Genomic DNA, 15,066 nt, shown 5'->3' on the forward strand with positions numbered 1-15,066 from the left:
TCAAAGTCCATTTTCTGTAGGCTGTTTTTGAACCCAGTCAACGACGGGTACTTTTGCTAGTATATATATATATATATATATATATATATGTCAGCCACATACATTACTGTTTCGCTGTATTACAACTGATCAGTGCGGCTAAACAAGCAGCTACCTCAAGCCAGGATCGTATGTGTATATATATGTTTATTTACATATATATATGTGTGCGTGTATATATATATGTTTATATATTTATGTATATGAAGTTACCTCAACAGAAATTGCTCAATTTGTACGTCATATCTGCTTCAAGGTGTGCAAATCTGTAGCAAAATTGTAGTCATCTGAAATGGCATGGACGACGAGATGGGAAGAACTCAATATGATGGCGATCATCTGGAAAGATGCAGCAATCATCATCATATATGCACATATATGTATGTATATATATATATCTATATATATATATATATATATATATATATATATATATATATATATATATATATATATATAATATATAAAGGTAGTAATTAAACTAACACTATAAAAGAATAGAATTTGTAATAAAAAAAATTTAGGTCAATAAAAATGAATCCTTAATTTGAATTTATGATGAAAGTTACTGTTTTTTTAAGAGGTGGGTAACAATTATAGATAATTCCGCTGTAAACGGGGTGAGGACATGGTGTCCTGGATTACAGTCCACTTCATAAACTAGCTGATATTCACGACTGGAAGGCGAAACTAACGTACAAAATGGCTATCAGCAGGAGCAACTAAAAAGATGTTTTCGATTCGATGAGCAGGATTTTTCTGCTTAAGATATTCAAAGAAACATCTGGAATATAATTTTCTTACTCAGTTGAAGTAAATATAAAATTTATTTTATTTTGATCTGTGTCTTACTGTGACATTTACTGGGAGGATGTCTAACAGTATTTTGTTTTATTTTTATTTTTAAGTCGTTTTCAAGATTTTAAATATTTAGGTGTCAATTCATGGCCATTTTTTGGAACTTATTAATCGATCTTACATCGGTCAGTTCTATATTTAACTTACTACCTAGCTCTACCTATGTATTGACTCATATACCTATGTATTGAGCACTTGAAGTAAATACTGAAAATTTACACATAAAATTATATCTTTGTATATTAATTTATGTGATTAAATGAAGTACTCATGTACTAGCAGTTCTGCCCGGCTTTGCTCGAGTCCTATGCACTGTTCATAACTTTATGTGCATATGTATATATTAAAAGGTGTGAATATGTACGGTAATGCCTTAACTACTATGGAGAAAAGTTGGTAGAGACCCCAAACGTAAAATTTTTTTAACTTTGACCCCAATTTTGACCCCTTAACATTTATTATTTTGGGTTCCAATTATATTAAAATGTTTGACCCATATCCAAGTAACCTACATCTAAAATTTCAAGTGTTTAGACCAAAAGTTGGCGGAGCACTTTGGTAGAGTCTGCAAAGGTTAATTCTTTCAACTTTGACCTCCTGCCAGCCAAATTTCTGCCCCAAAACTGATTAAAATGCCTGCTGCATGTCTGAATACCCTTTATGTAAAATTTCAAATGTTTAGACCCAAAATTGGCTGAATAGTTTATTAGAGACCGCAAAGGTAAAATCTTTTGAACTTTCACCACTTGAAAGCCAACTTTTCAGCAAAAAAATGATTAAAAAGCTTGCCCTACTATGTCTGAATACACTTTATGTAAAATTTCAAATGTTTAGACCAAAAATTGGCTGAGTAATTTGGTAGAAACCGCAGAGATCAATTTTTAAAAAACTTTGACCCCAATTGTGACCCCTTAACATTTATTATTTTGAGCCCAAATCAAATTATAAAGTTGGATCCATGTCCAAGTAATCTATATCTAAAATTTCAGGTGTTTAGACCCAAAATTGGCGTATGCTTTCATACCTTGACAGAGTACAAAATCGATTTAACAATCTAGTGGGTTAAAATCTTTTCTCTTCTCAGACCCATTTATGACTGAAGAAATGTGGCTTGTTTTTATCTACTCTTTTGTTATTTCTTCGATGCACTCTAAGATGTAAGAGTACTGTTGCCGCATCAGGATAAGTGCACAGAAAAGTAAATGCAGACTATTTCTAATATTTAAAACAACTTTATTGGGTCGTTCTCGTTAACATGTAAATAAAAGGAGAATAAAAAAGAAGGATATTAGTCAAGAAGTACGGCTGCCACAATGCCGCTCTGAGCACCCTTTTCTACCTTGACACTCTGAAGGTCTCCCTCAAACACCGGTTTATATTCTAACTCATAGGATTAACTAAATTAAGATAAAATCTCCGAGATGAGTATATTTGCTGACGAGACCACACTCGATAACAGACACAAGAGGAAAACAAATGAACACACATCCAAGACAATGGCAGAAACCCCAGAGGAAGACCTCCAGTCTGTAGTGGAATGGGAACATAAATGGATGGTAACATTCAATGCTGCCAATACTAAGCTTATTTCTTTAATAATTACAAGAAACCTTCTCAACCACTAACAACCATGGTTAATGATACGTTACCTGAAAGTACTTCATTCAAACTCCTCGACTTAACGTTCACAGGGAATATGAGTTGAAACAAATACATTGAGGGCATTGCCAAGGCTGCTGCAAAGAAGGTGGGCTCTCTCTACCATGCTATAAAGCTACTTATGCCTGAGAGTATTCTGTACCTCTACAAAGCCATCATTCACCCATGGATGGAACATTATTGTCACATTTGGGCTGGTGCATCTGCTTCTAGTCTCTCCCTTTTAGACAGGGTTAAAAAAAAAGTTGCCAATCTAATAGGTCCCACACTGTCAGCTAGACTTCAACCTCTGTCCCATCAATGAAATGTTGCATCCCTCTGCCTGTTTTACAAGTATTTTAACGGTAAGTGCTCTGCCCAATGTAAATACCCCCCCCAACAAACTTGACAAGCAGCAAACTCCCACCCCTACACAGTAGAAATCTCCAGATGTCAGAAAGCCTTCTACTCTAATAGTTTCTTCCCTAGGACTGCTAGACTTTGGAATTTCCTTCCAGATTCCTGCTTCCTTGACTGTACTGACATGCAGAAGTTCATGTGTAATGCAAACAGACATCTTGCTGCTCAACTCCCTACATAGTATCCCTGCAAATTATGTTTCAAATAGTAGCCCCCTACATCAAAGTGGCACTGGGCCTTATTTGGGGTTAAAATGCACTAAAAGAATTTTTTTAAAAAGACATATTTCTGGTGTGTTAGATGTCTTAAATAGGCTTCCACCTGTGTACAGGCATTTTAAATTCTTGTGCCTTCAATAAGTTTCCAGATTTTCTTGTACAAACATTTAAAATTGTCGTAGACTCTTAAAAATTCAGTATGTTATTGCTATACATCTTATGAGATGACTGACCAATTTTTATGATTTCCAAGTTCAAATCAACAGCTACAGCAGAAATTAGAATGTACCTTACTAAAGCCTGATTGTCACAGCGGATGAATTTCCAAAATGCAATCTGGACGTAAGGGAACTTCAGAAGAACGATATGCAATAAAATTCTGTTTTAAACTTGGAAAAAAAATGTCACAGAAACGTATGGAATGCTTCAGACTGCTTTTGGATCATCTTGCATGAATCAAGCCTCTGTTTTTGAGTGACATAAGAGATTCAAGGAAGGCCGGGAGTCCGTGAGGGATGACGAGAGGTGTGGAAGGAGTAAGGAAATCAGAACATCAGAGTTGATTGGCCAAATAAAGAATTTCATGGAGAAAACCATCATGTGTCTATAGACATTAAGTGTGCAGTTTGATGTCAGTGTGGGAACTGTACACACAGTTATTCGCAAGGAACTGTAGATGTGTTAGATTTGCATGAAGTTTATCCCAAGAGTGCTCAGAGTAGATCAGAAAGAAAGACGTTATCATGAGCATCAAGACAGTTCCTCACTTTCCCTATTGTCTGACCTTGGTCCCTATGACTTTTGGTTATTTTCTAAGCTTAAGGAAAGCCATATAGGTTGTCATTATGGGACAATTGAGATGAAAGAGGTTGACGCGCTCACACAAGAGGACTTCCATGGGGCCTTCTAGAAGTTGTTGGGATGGAACAACAAGGGCATTGCAGCCAGAGGAGATTACTTCAAAGGGGACTAGAGTTTAATGTGTGTACTATCAATAAAAGTGCACATATGAAAAAGATTGGAAGCCACAAAAGGGGCTACAATTGTTGATTCGACATTTATTGAAGAATGCAAGCTACAGAATCATTCCCCAGATGTCCCAAATGCGGGCAATACTTCAAAGCTCAAATCGGTCTAACAAGTCATTTCTGAACCCACATAATAATTGCATAATCACGGCCATCTTCACAAGCAATGGACAAACATCATCACATTTACAAAGTACAACGTCGACTTTGCAATCTTTTAGATTAAGATCTTTTCCGTTTTCTAAAGACTCATTTATCACAGAAGAAATTTTGCTAGTCTTTGTCTACTCTATTGTTATTTCTATGAGAGGCGCTCGACTGAGCTCCAGTGTCTGATTCCTCTTTGTAAGATATTCACACTAACATTTCATCTTCTTACCTCAACTGAATATCAATATCAGGTGTATTTACATCAAGGAGGTACAAGGGCTTGTAGTTTGTTGGAGAACCTATCATTAAAATACTTGTAAAACAGGCAGAGGGATGGAACATTTCATTGATGGGACAGAGTGCAAGACCTATTAGGTTGGCGACTCCCTTTGAACCCTTTTCTTTCTTCTGTGTGCTTTGCATCAGGCAGAATTTCCATGAACAAAGTTTCTTTTCAAGAACCTCCCGTGTATGGAATACATTACCATAGGACTGTATCCCTGCAGACTATAGCATGTTCATTTTCGATTCTTCATAATATGCTTCATCATTCAACTGATGCTCCAGCCATCTCATTCACCTTTATCCTTGAGTGACTTTTGACCCTGATAAGTGATAACACATTGATAAAAACAACAGCAAAATAACAACACATCTTTTCTTCATCCGAGTGTAGCTCTCTCCCTCCCACCCCTCTCTCTGGCAACTGGTTCAATACAAGAGAGAAAAAAATTTAAAAGAAAACAAAGAGAAAGCTGATTGACTATTTGACCTAATATCCGTGTTGTTTTTGGAACAACTGCCAGTAATTCATATTATTTGGATTCTTCGGATGACTTCTCATCTTGAATGTTCGGAGGTGACTCTGGTCTAGTGGTTAATGACACACACTGACGGCATTGGTGTTCCACGTTCGTTCTCCAAAAATTACTTTCACTTATGATGTTAACAACCTTCCTGTGATCTCTCATAAGTACCCAACGTCTTTCTAGAAAAAATTCTGACTAGAAAAATATTGGGAAAACCAATGCTAACAATAAAACCTTCATATTCATATGATATGGTGATGGTCTTTAGTGTTATCTGCACAACGCTTTGGTAGATGTAACCTCCGATCTTCTTCAGGTGAATATTTCTGTCAATCTTGTGAATCTTTCTGTCGAATTCTGGAATCTGCATGGAATTTCGAACGGAATCCTATATTTAGTCCACGGAGATAGCATACTCTTGTTTCGTCAGTCATGACTGGATAGATATCCTAAGTAATTCACAATTGTATTTTTAAATGTCGCCCACACTGAGGATTGAACCTTCCAGAGTGAAACTTTACAACTGAGTTTTACCAAGTATTTTATCTACTATGCCACAGGTCTTTGCGCAAGGACCTGTGGCGCAGTGGATAAAGTACTTATACAAGGTGAGAACAGTAGTCTGGAGAATCAAAAATCCTCATCTCAAAAATTCAGAAATGTAACTATGAGTAAGAATCAAAGAAAGAAAAGGATTTTTTTCCCCCTGATCTCTATGCAGTTTTGGGTTCCTGGTAACCGCGGACATATTACAGAATTTATTTATATTTACTATAACCAGATTATTCTGAATGTACCGTTTCTAAAGTGATTTTGTGAACTTTCTGACTTGTAGACGGACACATATACACAGAAATACAAGTTTTGCGGGACAAGTTTATTCCCCTCCCCCATTCTTCAGAGTAATTTAACACTCGACTAATCAAGTCAAAATTAAGGTGAAATAGTTCATGTCACAACAACGACGATGATTTGAATAGCATATGTATTCTTTTTTTTTTTTTTTTTTTTTTTTTTTTCTCCATCTTTTTGGAAGGTGAAGAAAGCGAGAAATCGTGCGTTGACATATTTGGAAACGGTCTGGTACCGGAAGTGACGTCACACCCTGCCTCAGCATTCATTCAACATGGCCGACTATAGAACGGAGGAGCAAAAAAGTCCGATCGTTTTGGATTATCACAACTCTCTTCTTCGCCAGTCAGATGTTGACTTGCTCGACCAGCCGAACTGGATAAATGACAACATTATCGGGTTTGCATTCGAGTGAGTATTTCTCTTCCTTTCTTTTCATTTATATTATAGCGATGTTTTCTTTCGTTGCTGTGAAAGTTGTTCGTCCTGTGTCGATATTGAAAACAAAACGTTTCGAGTAAACATGTGCGACTTCTTCAGTTAACAACTCCAAATTGTAAATACAATTCGGTACTAGTGCACTTATTGATCCGTGCTGAAATAATAACGTTATTATTTTAATGGGGAGGGTGTTTTGTGCCTATTATATACTTTAACCTTACAATTGAATAAAAAAACATATAAAACTTTAATTAAACTTGGAAATACGATTTAAAAAATAGCGCGGATCAGTAAGTGCACGAACACCTACAATTCTAATTTCATGTAACGACGAATTTATCAGATACGTAATATTCTAAAGTTTTAGTGAAAATAGAAAAAAAAGTAGCTTTTTGAGCTTTTTTTTTTTTTTTTTTAAATAAAATACCTGCGTATTTTTCTTACCATTTTCTTACCAGACGACATGAGGAATATTCAGTAAAATTTTACTCTTTGCCCCCCCCCCTACGTTGTAAATAGAAAAATAAGATTTTAGGATATTGCTGGGAACCCATATTGATCTGATTGTTCCCGATTGCAATTTACAGAAAAAACCTGTAAATAAATGGCCGAAGCAGTTTACAGTTTGAAAGCTGCGAAAAAAGGGTTTGTATTACTGTACACATAGATTCGAAAAAGTTGTCAAAAAACAAATATATAACAAATAAATGTTATCAAAGGCAAGATAAGTTACTTTTCTACCAAACTGGATATATTTTTTGTGTTTTTATTCAATGTAACATATTTATTCAGCTCGAAAAACATGCAGTGTTTACCGATGTATTGGAAAATTCAAAATGGCGGCCGACTCTCTCTTAAACACGGTAAGTTCGGGAAAAGGTATTATAAATAATAAACTAGACAAAATACTATTAAAAAAACACCGAATATATGTCAACCTATGTCACGGTAATATATATTGAGCGAATTTCTAATAGTATTTTGTCTAGTTTATTATTTATAACACCTTTTCCCGAACTTACCGTGTTTAAGAGAGAGTCGGCCGCCATTTTGAATTTTCCAATACATCGGTAAACACTGCATGTTTTTCAAGCTGAATAAACATGTTAAATTGAATAAAAACACGTGAATTATATCCAGTTTGGTAGAAAAGTAACTTATCTTGCCTTTGATAACATTTATTTGTTATATATTTGTTTTTTGACAACTTTTTCGAATCTGTGTACAGTAATACAAACTCCGAAAAAATATGACAGACGATATTAAGCATACGAATGAATAAAAAAAATTACAAATATTACCAAAGACAAGATTAGTTACTCTTATACCTGGCTGGCCGGGTAAGTTTTTAGGGGTTTGTTTTACTGTGCACATAGATACGAAAAATTGTCACAAAACAAATATATAACAAATAAATGTTATCAAAGGCAACAAGATAAGTTACTTTTCTACCTAACTGGACGTTTTTAGTGTTTATATTTAATGTAACATGTTTATTCAGCTCGAAAAACATAGTGTTTACCGATGTATTGGAAAATTCAAAATGGCAGCCGACTCTCTCTTTGAGGCGGTAAGTTTGGGAAAATGAGTTATAAATAAAAAACCAGACAAAATACTGTTAGAAACTCGCTTAATGTTACCGTGACATAGGCTGACATATATTCGGCGAGTTGTTAACAGTATTTTGACTTTTTTTTTTATTTATAACTCCTTTTCCCAAACTTACCGTCTCCGAGAGAGTCGGCCGTCATTTTGAATTTTCCAATACATCGGTAAACACTGTATGTTTTTCGAGCTGAATAAACATGTTACATTAAATATAAACACTAAAAACATATCCAGTTGGGTAAAAAAGTAACTTATCTTGCCTTTGATAACATTTATTTGTTCTATATTTGTTTTGACAACTTTTTCGAATCTGTGTACACTACAGTAAAACAAACCCGTTTTTAGTTATTTTTACTTAATATAAAATGTTTATTCGGCTCGAAAAACAATGTTAACCGGTACGCGACCAGGAAGAAAAATGGCCACAATGTATTTGTTATACGTCCATTTTTTTTTTCTTTTTCTTGTGGTCGCGTACCAATTGATATTGCTTGTTTTGCGAGTCGAATAAACATTTTGCATTAAGTAAAAACGCAAACCAATACTTGTCTTTGGTAACATTTATTTGATTGATTTTTTTTTTTTTTTTTTTTTTTTTACTTTTCGAATCTGTGTGGATTGTAAAACAAACCCCACAAAATTTAATGGTGAGCCTTCTACAGAATTTGAACCAAACCGATTTTTTGTTGAACTGAACTTGAAACTTAGCTTAAAGTTAGTTTAAAAATAAATTTAATTCAAATTCTGTACAATACATGTGGTTTCGGTAACAGTTATTTAAAGCCAAAAACAATATAACAAAAATAAAAGTTGATACAGAAATTAAGTTGATTCACTTACTGATTTGAAGGACATCAATTAGTATAGACAACAAAACTAAAAAATGTAAAAAAAAAAACAACCCCAAAAACCCCCAAAAAACAAATATATAACAAGTAACTGTTACCAAAGGCAAGTTATTCTTCTATCTACCAAAATATATTTTGTATTTTGACTTATTTTATAGCGTTTAGTTAGTTTAAAACACTAGGTTTCTAACAATAGTTCATTTAATTTTCGATTTTTGAGCGATTATCGAGACCCCCCCCCCCCGGATGAACACCTAATGTTGGACATTTTTCTTGTTCTGGCACTACTTGTGTTTCTGAAACACTGTTTCAGAGTAAATAAAACGGTTTAAAATATGTTCAAGCACAAAAAAACTGTTTCAGATAGGAAACATAGGGAGATATGAATCATACCAGTTATTATAGGTGCCACAGGGCTTATGAAGAAGAACCTGAAGTCCTACCTAACTAATATTCCTGGTGAACCAAGTGCAAAAAAGATCCAAACAATTGCACTTAAGGGAACAATGAGGATACTAAAAAGAGCTCTCGGCTGGTATCAATAAAAAGCAGGGAAATGTTGGCAGCTGGTTGGGCTGCCCCAGTACTACAATCTTCAAAGAAAGAAAATTATAAAAAAAAACAAAAAAACTAACTTATCTTGCCTTTGGTTATCATCATATTGTATGAATCCAAAGATTCTATTGTTGGCATAATTTTTCTCCGATATTTTTATAATCAGAATTATTTCTTACTTATGAGAGGGACCACGTGAAGGTTGCCAACATCCTAAATGAAAGTGATTTTTGAGGAACGAATTAGATTCGAACTTGGGACGCCCAGGTCGTCAGTCTGTGTCGTTAACCACTGTACCAGTACCACCGTCACCTCCCACTTTGTCTTTGGTAACATTTATTTCCTTTTGAAGAAAGTGTAGTATATGTTCTGATACTACACTCCACCTTTTTGTTTGTCCTCTGGCAATGTATGAGAAATCCTTCATGACTGAGACAATTCTTATTTTTGTTCCTATCTAGAGTGCTCCTTTGTTGGGAGCTGCATTTCCCCACATTAAAAACCGACCTTGTGTCTGCTCTCATGGTGAGGCAAGTAAATAGGAACATTTATTTTAACTTTGCAGTTAACATTTATCGAGGTTGGAACCTCGACAATCAGTCCAACAGAAACTGAGCTAATTTGATGGCCTTTTTGTTGTCGGACTGATGCAAAGTGTTCTGTGTAGTCCTAGGAGGTTCACTTTCCCAGGCCTTGCCTCTCGGCTTTTGGGTGGAGCAGCAAATTTATCGTTTGTTGCTTGAGGCGTCCTCATCGGGCATGTTTTTGCAGGGTCGAAGTGTTCCCTCTTTTAAAGCACAGACTAATTTTTACACATTCCGACCTTGTGACACATCCCTCTCGTGGTGAGAGAGAGAGGTAAGTAAGAGGTGGATGGATAATTAACCCTAGCCTGGGCTTAAGAGAAAAATTAAAAAGTTCTTTTAATGTTCATACTAAATGATTGTTTGGTAACGGCTCGGCTATTTTCGGTCTGTTCCGTAAATTGTAATCGGAAACATTTGGGTCAATATGTATCTCCTTTGTGTAAAAATTGTTTCTTGTTTGACGTCTTCGATTAAAATTCTGAAAATGCTTGGAAAAATTTGTTTTAAATAAAATAGTGGTGTTTATGCAGCGTGCTGAAATAACGCTATTATTTAGAAAGCCATTCTCAACATGAGGGGCAGTGTTTTGTAACTATTTTATTCTTTCACCTAACAGTTTAATAAACAAAATATACTATAAAATATATATATAAATATATGTTAATTTTTTTTTTTTTTTTTTTTTTTTTTGCTTAAGAGGCCAGTTCAACAAAAACTTGTTCACGTTAGACTTAAAAACGGCCATGCTATAGTCAGCTGGGAAGCAGTCCCATATTATCGTTTCTTGGACGGGCATTTCTATAGGGGGAAAAATTGCTTATGGAATTTACGTTTAGTTTTATATCTTAACGGTTCAAGTACAATCGAACTGATTTATTTGGGAAGAAAAGAGGAGGGATCGATTTTTAGATTTGTCTAAGTTTAAAAATAGAATAAAATGATACAATAAAATTATTATTATTACTAATTTTTATACATTCTAGATCAGGAACACGATTATCTAAAGAAAACAAACCTATCAACAATAGATTTAGGTTTATCACAAAGTATAGTATCTGTTCGGCGAAATTGACTTTTAACGGTTTTTAACAATTAGCATATCTAGTGAATGTTCCTGCTCAAACAATGTAAAATGCTAAAAATCATTTTAAAAACCACAATGAACCCTAAGTCCGAGTGGCAACTTGAAAACAAAAAGTTAAAAGTAAATTCCACTTATCTGTTCTGTCTTTAGGTAGAAGAGAAATCTTTCTAGACCGAAGAAATTGCTTAAATCCTTTTTAAGTCAGTAAAGCTGGTTTCGGCATTACTCTGAAACGACAAAGTTTTAGCACAAATCTAATATATAAAAGGTTATATGTCTGTCTCCATATTTTCAAACTAAATTCTATCTCCTCCGAAACTAAAAGTCGCAGAGTGACGCTAGGGGCCTTTTTTTTTTTCTTTTTTTCTTTTTTATTATTTTTTAATTTTTTTTACACGGTGGTCACCACTTATCAAGGCCCGGAAGCTACTCAGGGATAAGGGTTATTGCAAGTACAGTATGTTAGTGTGGAGATTTGATGAAGCGTTTACTCAAGGGGGCGGTTCATTAGGAATTTGTTAACGTTGGACTTGAAGGCATCCAAGTTGTAGTCAGGTGGGAAGCAGGCAGACGGAACAGAGTTCCACAGGTGTGCAGTTCTAAGAAAGAAGCTTTGTTCATGGAATCCACGTTTTGATTTAGGCACAGATAAAGAGTGGGGGAAATTTTTCACAGTGGATTCAGCTAGACGGGTGTTTTTCGTGAAAGATTGGCGAGGGGGGGCAGAGATTGGAGTTCAGACGAGCACCTGCCATGGAAATAACGATAAAACAAGAATAGGCTCGCAATGTCTCTTCTGTGGGAGAGAAGTTGCAGGGTAGAGAAAAGGGCATCCCCCACTAAGCCACGAAGTCTATTTTGTACTCTGTCAAGGCAGGCTAGGCTGTTTTTAGCAGCTCCTCCCCAGATATGGCAGCAGTATTCCATCCTTGGACTTAAATGATTGCATTTTTTACAGACTGTTCTTTTATGGGTCTTTAGCCGTTTAAAATAGTTCTTAAGGGGTCAAAATTGAAAAATTCCTTTTACATTTTGCAAATCTTTATTTTTAATCAGTTCATATGTGTGTCATGTTGGTACAGTGGTAACGTCACCAGCTTTGAATGCTACAGTTTTGTTTTTGGTTTCGATTCTAGCTAATGGCACCCAAATATATATATATATATTGTTTTTTAAACTTTTGAAATCATGACTCCATAGTAATATATACGAAATCTGGACAAATTTAAATATCGTATGTAATGGATTTTACGCTCGGGCAAAGCCGGGTGCTTCCCCTGCTAGTAAAAAAAAAAGTTATAGCAGGTTTCATCGTAAACATGAAACGTTAAAATGAAAACTCACCCTGAAAAATATAATCACCATCTTTAAAGAAATCGAAAAAGAGGCTAGCTGATTATGAATGGTAATTCAGTAGCAGTGTCAGAAATTGCCATTAAAAATGCGTGATAAAAACTTGAATAATTAGACTTACTATCTTTCGAAGCTTATAACTACTTGGAAAATGTAATTTAAACATTAATTTTTTTTCAATAAAACGAGCAAAGATCAAATTTTAAAACAATAACAGGTTTAATAGCAAAATATGCAATATTTGTTTTTTTAAATCGGTTTTCTTTAAAAAAGATTTCAAGAAAATCAACAAATTTTAACTTACTTCGAATATAATATATATCAATTCCAAAAAATCACTTACCTATAAAAAATACTAATCAATGGGTGCTTCCATTCTTCATTGCTAAGAATTTATCCATATTTATATTTTATATTCCATGTACTTTTTGAATAAAATAATTTTTTAAACAAGGATTCAAAAATACCAGATGGTCACAATGTTTCTCTTTCTTCGAGTTGAGAACTACGGTGGCCTATAAGCGCCAGAATTAATCTCCCCTTTCTATTTCTGGCATGTGTTTGCTGTAAACAAAAGTTAGTCAATATGGGCCATCGTACTTGAAAAATTATCACATTTCAATTATCAGTTTTTGCTGTTTAAAAAAATTCCACTCGACCAATTTTCCATTTTTTTTTTATTCTCTTAAAGAAATACATGAGTTTTTGATTTAATATATTTTATTTATTCTTTATGGAGTGATTTTTTTTTTAATTTTAAATCTAAAAAAAAAAAAAAAAAAAATTGAATGAAGCAGAAAAAATTGTTGTAGGTATTCAATCTTTTCAGGACAAAATTTAAAAATTGTGAGGTTCCACTTAAAAAAATCAATGTGTTTTTTTTTTTTTTTTTTTTTTTTTTTTTTAAATAAGGTTTTAAACTTTTGACTTTACAGGTAAATTTGCACAAAACTATTCTTTTTTGTTTTAATTTAGATTATTTTATTTATTGATCTTTTATCTTCAATTTGTGATGTATAAATCTGAGGTGAGAAAATTATTTTCATTTTAATAGACATTTCAAAATAGGAGGGGGGGTGAATTTAAAAAAAAAAACACGTTTGTCTAGAATATTATATTCGATTTATTGAAAAGAGCATAAAATTTCACATTAAACCTGCAAATATTGTAAAAATTGAACCAATAGAAAAATTTTGATGGATTTTTAAATTGAAAAAATTGAAAAAAATTTAACTCGTAAAATTCAATTCATTTTATTACATAGAAAAATGGCTGCATGAGTATGCGCAGGCACTTTGTAAATGCTGTTTTTTTTTTTTTTTTTTTTTTTAAATAAAAAATAATACTTCTATTATTTTTCAAAAAATTTTAATTGTTTATTTTGGAAGTATATTCCATAAAGAAATTAAACAAACCACTTTAAAAAGAGAAATTACAAGTTTTGTATGTTTTATTTGCAGTTTTGTGTTAAGGGTGTCAAAAATTCCCCAAAATTCTGACACACCTAGTAATTCAGTTTATAGTTTTCTAGTTAATAGTTATTGAGTTTTAGTTTCCTGCATCTTTCATTTTTATTCTGATTTTTTTTTCTATCATCCTCCAGATAATGTTGAGGATGTCTAAAATCACAATTCGTCTTCCCGATTTCGATTTCAAGAAAAATTTAGTCTTTGCCCCAAATATGAATCATTTTGAAATAAAAATATGTATATAAGCCAAATTACAACTTAATATTATAAAAATAAAAAAATATTTTTATTTGTTTAAAATTAATATTTTGGCGATAGACGCCATCCTCAGAATTTTATACATTTTTTTTCTCGGCTTGATAGTAATTGAAGAAAAGTTAGTAGAGTCCGTGTGTTGTTCGTCTGCAATGTTTTTTTTCTTTTTTTTTACAGTGTTCACCACTTAACAAGGCCTGGAAGCCACTCAGGATAAGGGTTATTGCAAGTACAGTACGTTAGTGTGGAGATTTGATGGAGTGTTTACTTAAGGGGGCGGTTCATTAGGAATTTGTTAACGTTGGACTTGAAGACATCCAAGTTGTAGTCAGGTGGGAAGCAGGCAGACGGAACAGAGTTCCACAGGTGTGCAGTTCTAAGAAAGAAGCTTTGTTCATGGAATCCACGTTTTGATTTAGGCACAGATAAAGAGTGGGGGAAATTTTTCACAGTGGATTCAGCTAGACTGGTGTTTTTCGTGAAAGATTGGTGAGGGGGGACCAGAGATTGGAGTTAAGACGAGCACTTGGCATGGAAATAACGATAAAACAAGGAAAGGCTCGCAACGTCTCTTCTGTGGGAGTGAGGTTGCAAGGTAGAGAAAAGGGCATCCCCCATTAAGCCACAAAGTCTATTTTGTACTCTGTCAAGGCAGGATAGGCTGTTTTTAGCAGCTCCTGCCCAAATATCGCAGCAGTACTCCATCCTTGGACATATTTGGCTTTTATATAGATAGAGAATTGCATCAGTAGTGAGATATCTTCTGGAGCGGTAGAAGGATCCCACCATCTTTCCAGCGACCTTGGCAACAGACTTGATGTACGTGTTCCATTTCAGATCAGGAGTAAAGGTCA

General features: G+C 34.2%; 1 protein-coding gene across 2 annotated transcripts in view; it reads left to right on the top strand.

The window, feature by feature from the left end:
* The first annotated feature begins 716 nt into the window (after positions 1-716).
* Positions 717-15,066, top strand: part of LOC145249486 (sentrin-specific protease 8-like) — an 80,342-nt gene continuing 65,992 nt past the window's right edge. For both annotated transcript variants that reach the window (XM_080111079.1, XM_080111080.1), the window contains exons 1-2: positions 717-852; positions 6,197-6,423. In XM_080111079.1, coding sequence (XP_079967205.1) covers positions 6,287-6,423 — 137 coding nt within the window. In that variant the 5' untranslated portion in view covers positions 717-852; positions 6,197-6,286. The remainder of the gene's footprint in view (positions 853-6,196; positions 6,424-15,066) is intronic.

The sequence above is a fragment of the Euprymna scolopes genome, chromosome 28, assembly GCF_053919585.1.
Source record: "Euprymna scolopes isolate OS-2025 chromosome 28, ASM5391958v1, whole genome shotgun sequence".
In the NCBI taxonomy this organism is placed as follows: domain Eukaryota; kingdom Metazoa; phylum Mollusca; class Cephalopoda; order Sepiida; family Sepiolidae; genus Euprymna; species Euprymna scolopes.